General features: G+C 42.3%; 1 protein-coding gene across 4 annotated transcripts in view; it reads left to right on the plus strand.

Annotated features, from left to right (window-relative positions):
- The window catches only part of LOC125762102 (protein Star), a 31,804-nt gene extending 22,321 nt beyond the window's left edge, over positions 1 to 9,483 (plus strand). For all 4 annotated transcript variants that reach the window (XM_049423870.1, XM_049423867.1, XM_049423868.1 and 1 more), the window contains 3 exons: positions 6,066 to 6,499; positions 6,569 to 6,742; positions 6,948 to 9,483. In XM_049423870.1, the coding sequence (XP_049279827.1) occupies positions 6,066 to 6,499; positions 6,569 to 6,742; positions 6,948 to 7,736 (1,397 nt within the window). In that variant the 3' untranslated portion in view covers positions 7,737 to 9,483. The remainder of the gene's footprint in view (positions 1 to 6,065; positions 6,500 to 6,568; positions 6,743 to 6,947) is intronic.

Genomic DNA, 9,483 nt, shown 5'->3' on the forward strand with positions numbered 1-9,483 from the left:
GCTTTCTTTTCTCGTAGGTTGGATGTTTCAAATTTCGAAGCTAGCTGCTGGTGTGGTGCGTTTACGCCAGGCAAACCAGGCGGTTTGGATTTTTTGGGTATGGCTGGTGGACCACGCAAAAGAAGGTCACTCAACTTCCGGTCAACGGTTGTTTGTTTGGTTTTATCCGTACGCCGTGCGGAGACCCCCATTTTTCGGTTAACTGGTTGGACATTTTGGTGCTGGATCGCAATCAATTTCTTTTGTATTTTCCTTTCTCGGCCCATACCTGATATACTGTAGGGGTTTTCAAAGATTGATGTTCTAGAAGGAATTAGCGTATACGCAGAAAAACATTAAAGTTTTAATTTAAGGGAAAAAATATTCTTTGAGATATGAAGTGCAAAACATTCTTTTGTAGATCGTCCATCGGATCATGCGATCGTGTCATGATAAAAAACACTAATTTTAAAGAAAATTCGAAAATTATATATTATTCTGGCAGCTAAGTGGCAACACCAAGAGCAAATGTTCAACAGAAATGTTTAAGAATCAAAAATCTCGGAGATCACGCACATTAAATTAGTCGCGAGTTTAAGCATAATTTAAGCTAAACGTATAAAACCTAAATAATACACTCTCATCGTAGCTTTTTAGCATCAAGTGTTTTCACAATCACTACACAATAAAATGGAAAGTATCAAATAAAACATTCACCAACTAAGGCGGCACCATTGTCGAAGAGATGAAATCGATTTCCGGCCCTTTGATTAAAGGTAGAAGGAGCACCTTTAAACGACATTCCGTAGCGTGCTTGGGTCACTTTAGATTTGAATGGCTAATCTCCCACGGACCACGGCTACGGTAAAGGTAATGGTGGCTTATGGTAATGGTGTTTGTGTACGCTGGACATCTCCATCTCTGGTACTGGTTACCGGCCGGGAGAACCACTCGTGGACGAACAGGAAGAAAAGAAGGCTTAAGCCGATTTAACGTTCCGCCGAGATAAAGCAAACGCATCCGTGAGTCGTTATTGCTTCTTTATCGGTTTCAGGTGTCGCTTTCGGTTCCTTCTGGGTTGAGCGGCGATATCTAAGCAGGTTTTTGTTCATGAAAACTTGTTAGATGGTCCGTTCCGTTTAGACCGGTGGTAGCCCATACCATGGGCAACGAGATTATTGCACCGGCAGCAGATTCATTTACCGATGAGCGAGAAAATTTATTTAAATAATATCCTCATCCGGTGCCCGTTTGTGACCGATTAGCTGCAGAAGCTTTTTGTTTGCTGTTGAAGTGCTCCCGCCTTAAGTGGCGGCCTTTTATTTTGTGGCGAAGAATAGAATTTGTAATGCATCGTCCGGAACATCCTGTATTTTACAACTGTTTGAACATAATTTACTAGCCTCTCCTTTTGGAATGATTCAAGATTAAAGTTCTCACAATTATCTTTCAATAACTCCTTCCGACGTTTTCAAAACGTTTCGATACAATGTGGTGTTTTGGGAAGAATTGTACTGCTTCAACCATATGTTAATTTTATGTCTTACTTCAAGCCCAGTTTAAGCTCGAGTCTGTAACAAAAATGGTTCCTCGTTTACCAGAATCCACCGCTCTAAACCAGCCGCTGTTGCAAATTAGCTCAATTTAGCCCCATATTAAACAGTGCTGCCTGCAGCTGTTTTTAGCCAAATGCCCTTTCGGGGTGCAAAATATATTATTATCATCATAATGCCACACATTGGCAGGAGCGGTTCGTGTGTTATTTCAGTGTATTTGGAACCGAGCTGCTGCTGGACAGAAATAGGAAACCCCGTTTCTTCCCGTTCAAAAGTATCAAATCGGAAACACACGGTAAGAACGGCGGGAGTGCCGATAGTGGACGAAAAGTGACCACAGCAAACACAGCTACGCCAATCATATGTTGGTGCGAAATTATGTGTTGTCGACACGACACACAGTGGAGCAGTATTTGCCAGTTTCAACACGAGGGGATCGGTCGATTTGAAGCACAAGATATCCGAAAGGCAACGGACGAGGTTCGTCGTCTGGCTGCACGGAGGGGCACTGGGGCAGGCAAAGAGGAGGGAGTTACAGCTTAAAAAGAAAAACCAGCAATGGGAACAGGATAATAATCGAACCTGCTGCGGCATTAACACTGACCCTCAAGATACAGCCCGAGAAGAAAAATGCCCGGTAGCGATAGAGCAACAGAACAACAACAAAATCGGTTAAAACCAGCAGCACAAGTTCGTTCCGTTGCCGAGACAGCTGACAGAGGAATCGTCGGTGATGATGATGATGATGATGATCATCGTGATGCGGATCGTCTTGCTAATCAATTAGCGAAACATGGCGCTCGTTCGGTGCGATGGTGTAGTGTTTCAAATGGTTGACCATCGCGTCGCGATGCGATGCGAATCTTGATGGGTCGTTAATTAAACCGAGTCCATGTTTGTGTGAATTTGTCACCGAGACAAATAATTGTTTCTTCCCGTATGCGTTGCTTTTGTGTGTCACGTTGCGAAAGGACGCGCCGAGAATATTAAGCGATTTACTGCCATGCAATTATTTCATTAAAATGAATCGACGAGAAAGGTTTTGCAAATTTTGCTAGTATTTCTTTTTTTTGATACAACATTGTTAAACCAAAAAAAAGCTTCAATTCTTTTGGAATCCAATTTTGAAAATGCGTAACCAAAATGATCCCCCTAATAACAGTACCTGGGCACCCTGATTATCACCCCTTTTTCGTTAATACTTTTGCTCCGCGTGTCTGTCGTTCCTTCACCCCGGCGGTAATAATGAGGGGTACTGCTAATGATGAAGAATTATGCGGCCAATGGTGGTTTGGTGGTTCGTGATAGCTGCTGCTGCTGCTATGTTTTGTAGACGATTTTATGCTTACTCATTTGTTTGGTTTGCTTATTTCTTTGATGTCTGAGACGTTTCGGAAGGATCGATCGCAAAATCGATCATCGTACAACGTTGCGTCTCGCTAATGAATGATCACACGCACTTGAATTATGTTCACGCGTGTGAGTTCACGTGCGTGGCTGCAAATCATGCGTATATCTAGTGTGTCTTTAACGATCTTAAAAGCAATAATAATCTGGAGTTTTCTGGAGTATAATGCACTCATCGCGAGGTCGATCACAAGATCTTTGTAATAAAGACAAGTTTCCTTTGTAACATTAGATTTTTCAAAAACTTTCGACCAATGAAATAGAATCAAATGATGAAGAATTAGAAATATGTACTCATGAAAAGTACTGCTAATTCACTTCAATTTACAGACGTACTGCTATGCTTCGCCAAAAAGTGAGTTTACATTCCACCAAGGGCGAAACTTTTTGCGTTTATTTTTCCTATCCCAAAGCTGCAAGACATAGAAAGGGTCTCCTTTTTTGTTTGCTACTGTTTGGTGCATGTAACCGTCCAACTAATCACTTCCGGCTGGTCGTCTATTTTTTTTGCTGGCATTACTGTGATATGTATAGTCATTCTCTGCATTTCGGGGTTTTGTCAGTTTTTGCTGATTTATACATTTTTTTCCTTCTTTCCACTGTCGACAAACAGTAGTAGTAGAAGACTTGGAAAAACCATGCAGAACGACTTGGTGCCTCAGTGCTCCAGTTTTTCAACCCTACGAAACTGCAGCATGGGCTGGTTCGTACTGAAATAGCCAAAAAAAAAAACCGTCTACCATCGGCGTCGAGGACGGAAGTGACACTTAGCAGACCGGAAATTTGGTACAAAATTTACCAAAAAAAAAAAGCGGAAAAACTGGAGCAGAAAATGCCTGCCTTTTTTCCTTTTTGTTCTACCACACGACATTTTGTTATCGATTTTAAAAAAGAAATACTTTTTAAAGTATAACTTCACCACGTGTTTTGATTGTCAGGTGGGGGCAAAAGAAAACAAAAAACCTTCCCTTTAAAAGCTGCCATACATACAAACACGTCTGTTCTACTGCAATTTCAATTAGAAAGAAACAATTTGCTGCTAAACGCTTTTAATGAGATCGATTGTGTGGAAGATAAAATTGGCTTTTTGCACCACCAACTACGCGGCCAAGGCTACAGCACCCCAAAAAGGAAAGAAGTGAAACAAATTGCTCAGATTGATGCATTTAATTTCACAGCAATTGTATACCCGGGAGCGGGTTGTAAAACGAAAGGTTCTCTGTCTGCTTGTTTCCCGATGGGCCCAAAAATGCCGCGTTCAGTTTTTCTTTGCTACATTAGCGGTTAAAGGCAAGAGACACGCTCAAAAGGAAAAGGTCAGTAAAGGAAAACGGTTTGGTGCGCTTGTTCTATACACTCTACTACACCGGGCGATCATGCTGGGTGCGCAGATTGATCGAGAGTCAGTGCCGAACGAGAAAGAGTGAGGCCACTCGGGAGCAAAAATGCGTAAAAGGTGAATCCAATCGTTTGGTTGAACTTTAAACAAGAAAAGATAGGTGGCAATGGGCAGGAGAGGTTGGGCCGTTTTGTACGCAAATTGTGGCGCGTGCTATTGTTCCAACCCTGTGCGCGGATGGAAGGTTGGAAATTGGTTAGCTCCAATGTGCGAGACGCACATTATTTACGGTTGAACAGCGTACAATTCGGCTTTCCCGAAGGCACGTGCTACGCGGTCCTAATCAGTGGTCAATCGTAAACCGATGGTAAAAGTTCGATTCGATTTACACAAGCGGCAAGAACGTGCGGAACGTGTAGCGAGGGAATCGAACGTAGTCTATCATTAAACAATCAGGGTGTGATTCTCGCTGACTCACGGTACGGAATTCACTTGACTTCACTTTCCACCGGATCGAAGCTGAGCAGTGGCAACACGGGAAAAGCGAAAGGGGGTGGAAAAAAAGCTCAACATAAACTAGATTTTCTTCCCAAACACAAATCGGTGTAATGGTGAAACTATTTAAAAAATTATCCTAAAACGTTCCTTGATAAATGTTAAGTAGTGATCACAAATATGTTGTAAATGGAAATGAAAATATATTACACTTCAAGTAAGGAAATTTTAATGTGCAACTAATTTTAATAATGTTGATACCCTTTAGATTGAGATTAAACAATTTTATCGTCGGTTTTTATATCTTAAATATCTATGCATAACCAAAAATTAATTCCATTTCATATTTCGAACCGCAAGAAAAAAAAGCTTCCAGAATTCTCCTTCCCGAAGCCTTTAAAACGCAGATGCAATAAAGTTCCCCTGGGCAGGGTGGCAATCTTTTTTCATTGCCAACCACATATCATCGTTGCCAACCAGGGCACACCGCTGTACGGAAGCACTTGTTGCCGTCACCGGTTAGTTGACTGTGGCTGCTACTCACCGTAGGATTACTTGACTGAATTTAACCTTCTGCCCACATCACGATCATATCTCGTGTCACCACAATCCGTTTCGGGTAGCTCATCCCTGTGACATGGGACCACATTTTCACCCCTGGGGTTGGAGGGGAGGGTCGTACCATGGGGTGGGATAGAGTTTAATGTTACGATTTGCTTTGGTAACATTCCAACCGGCATTAAAAAGCGGCGGCAGGCGAGTGCGAAGTTTGAATATATGAAAAGGATTTTTTTTTTGGCTTCAATTATACCGTGGGGGTTGGTATCAAAATTCACAAGTTCTCCACCGACAGTAGGGTTGTGAGGAGTGATTTTAACACACGAAACAGACACACAGACGAAAGCACCTTAAAAAAGTTAATCCTCTTCGCAAACATTCGCATCTCTCTGGCCATTCGACACGGTACGGCATTCGATAGCGGAGACGGGTTTTTTTTTTCTTTTCAACCGCCTAAATATCGAGGTTCGGAGTTCGTACAGTTTATTTTACGGATGCGGTTTTTGTGGTTCGCATATGTTCCGCTCTTGTTCAACGTGCGGTATTCAACCCGTGAGAATTAGCTGAACGTTGTTCGTAAAGCGTATCGTTAAGCTCACTGATACTTGTTAAGCTAGCCGGTTTTATGGGTTTTGTCTGTTGCACGTTTATAGCAAAAAAAACGACAGAATACACCTTCCTAATTTAATTCTTACCGGCTTCTGGTTTTCTTTTTCCCCCTTGTATTGCAGAAATACGCCATCAACAGTTTCGGCTAAATATGTCGCGCGACTACGATCTGATGGGTGTACCGCAGGACAATCCGGCACTCGTCAAGTACGTGCGGGATATACACATGAAAAAGTACCCGATGACGTTCATGCGCAACGCGAATGCACCGGTCGAGCAGCTGAACTTTACCAACCGGCACGAGCTGACACCGGAGATGGCACACCTGATATCGGACCTGCTCGGCCGGAAGCGTTTCGGAACGTTCTTTCAATCGCTAACCGGTAACAGTGACTCGATGATGACCGCCCCGTGGCTGGCGGAAACGATGAACTGGGGCGGCTACCTGGTGGAACCGGATCCGCGTAAATATTTTTCGCTACGCAAACAGAACGCCTTCCGGTCGAACGTACAGGTCATACACGCGTGCCTATCGCCGAACACGTACCCGAAGGAGGTAATTGAGTGATTTTTTCACGCTTTTGATCCCGTCCCTACTAATCGGGTGTCATTTATCGATCCGTAGGTTACGCTGCACCACGACGACGACAGTGAGGTACAGATAAACAGCGTGCTGGACGAAGAGACGGAATGGTTTCACCCGCGGGTCAAGTGCTTCCCAGTGTACACGCTAATGCTGGCCGTCAATCGAACATCGATCGATTTGCTCAGCCTTGGCTGCCACGGACAGGAATTGCAGGTAAGCGTACAGCCGTCACTGGATTGATGGGTTTTGTCACGTGTGTTTGCCGACTGACCTTTTGTGGGTGTTTTCTATCGATTCTTTTACCGGCGAAGCTTAATTGGGAACGTTTGTGGATACTTAGTTAGAATATTGTGAAGAACGTAAACAATTTTTAAGGGAAAATATGATCGTTTATTAATCTTTATAAACTTTATTTTAGATTCTACAAACCATCCCCTTCGATCGTGTACACATTAAAGTCATCTCGATCCATCTGGTGCATTACTACGAGGAGGACGAAATGATTATCGATGTTGATGAGTACGTGCAGAGCATCGGACGCTTCCTGATGAGCAAATCGTACAAGCTGGTACGCAGCATGGATCGCAACTTTATCTACCAACATTTGTCGGTGCTTTCGGCAGCCAAACAACGCCAGCGACAACAGCAACAGCAGCAATCCTTCTCTGTGGCCGATCATATGTTACAGTCCCAACAGCAACCTTCCATACCAGCGCGTGGCAATGCTATTAGCTCCGATGAAAAGCCCGATGCTATGATGGCTATCCGCAAGGGTCAGGAAATTATGGGCAAACCGGTCTCACTTGCACAACCTTCTTCGACATCAACTACAACAGCACCATCAACAACCGCCTCCACGACTCCAGTATCGTCGACGATTAGTTCCAACGGTGGTGGAAATTTGGCTTTCAGCTCGGAACGATTTGACAAACTAATGTTGCTGCGTGGTGGAGACTCCGAACCGTTCGATGGTGGCGATTCGGAGTTTAGTGCCAGTTCAGCCGATTCGAGTTCGCTCGTCGAGGACAACGACACATCCGATAGTGACGATGCAATGCAACAGGAGCAGGATAAGCAGCTGCTAGACAAGGAACCGGATGTTGATCTGGAACAAACGGTAATGACACAACCGCTGGAGGAGATTGAAAATGGATCGGTAGGTGTCGATGGTTCACCCGTACCTCCGATGGTAACGTCGTTGAAATGATAGAAGAAAATATGAACCCACCAGAGAAAGAGAGAGAGAGAGAGAGCCAGTACGCTTGAATCGAATTTTATCAACTTAAAGCTACCAGTCCAGCATTCCACATTCTTATTGTTTACAACTTAGCTGGTTAAATGGCCTCACGATGATGGTGTGATGATGTGTGGTTTTGTGTACGACTCTCGCGTTTTTAAAAGTTGTGCCCCCACCTTATTGTCACACATTATTCGGACGGTGATAGAGAAAATTGCCTTAATATTTTCCTGCATTATTATTTTTTCGCTTAAAGTTTTCATTTAATTGTAACGATACGAAGCGCATATTGTACCGTTCATGATGGTAGATTAAACTTTTTATTAATAGTATCCGTTTACCGAACACCCAATGCAATGAATTACAAAAAGGGGAAGAACGAACAAATGGAAACATGCATTTAACTCAGAATGAAATCGCTTCCCGTTCGTTTTCCTGATTGCCGGTGAAGTAAATTTAGTTTTTCAATTTGAAGCTTTTTTTTAAAACAATTTCCTAAATCAATTATCTACCTTTTTCCTGTAACATTAGCATAACAGCAGATAGAAGAGCGATAGAAATTTATTTTGATATTTAAAAGCTGGAAAGTTTTTTTAAAAAGAAAAAGTAGCATTGAATCAAGAAACGGAAAGCAATACATTTCTGTCCTAGTTATTGCGTAGGCCGTAAAAAAAGGCAAATATCGTTTATTTGAATGTAACGGCAGCGCGTTAACACGTTAAATGCGTTATGAAATTTTAAACACATTTCTACAATTTATCTCTCGGAAGTTTCAAAGGATGCGTGCAAAGGATGATGGTGCGCAAATCCAAATGAAATAACGATTCCTTTTATACAATTATTACCTGTGCACTCGTTTGAAGCGTATTTACAGATAGTTACTAGTTGAAAGGAAGAGTAGAATTTATCTTGCGAACGGTTTGTTAATTCACGCGACGCTAAATATTGAACAACAATGCAGCAATGGGCAATTCGCGCGATCGGTTTATCTTTATATATCTATACATATATTTATATACTATTACTATCGTTAATGAATTCTGCTCTCTGACATAGTTTTTTTTTATTCTTTCCCTCACACGTTGTTAGATGTTAGTCCAAAACGGGTGTCTCTCTCCCGGTTACGATACATTAGCCTAAGGTGCCGATATCGTTTCCTTTCCGGCTTTCTTACAGTTAGGAAGTCATTCAAAGCTCAACATACGTGATTTACCATATCAGAACGCTGAATGATTCCTATTTTTTAAAAAAGAAAAACCTGTTTTGCTCATTATGAAAACAAACTCTAATATCAAAACTTCAGCCCCACGTCACAAACGGGGGAAAGACTGTGGGGAAAAGTTTTTACACATATATATGCATATTAGCTATCCCAATTGAGCGAATGTTGGCATTGAATCTCAAGCACTGGAATGGAAACATAAAGGTGAACACGGTGAACACGAGATAAATCGAATGTGACTGACCGAGACAAAATGAGTAGTGTAATGTAGTTTTATACATTCGTAACCACGGAACAAAATCATCTCCTTTTGTCCGGTTAGCATTTCTTACCTAAACCGGTATCCCTCTATCGTTAAGCAATTAGCATGTAAGAAAGTGACAGTCCACAAGGGGTGCTGTGGTCCGACCTTACACTACTACTAGCCCGGAAGGAAGAAAATGAACAATCTCCGGACAATGTAATAAAGACGAACGAAACATTTCTTTTACTTTA

This window comes from Anopheles funestus, chromosome 2RL (genome assembly GCF_943734845.2).
Source record: "Anopheles funestus chromosome 2RL, idAnoFuneDA-416_04, whole genome shotgun sequence".
Classification (NCBI taxonomy): Eukaryota; Metazoa; Arthropoda; class Insecta; order Diptera; family Culicidae; genus Anopheles; species Anopheles funestus.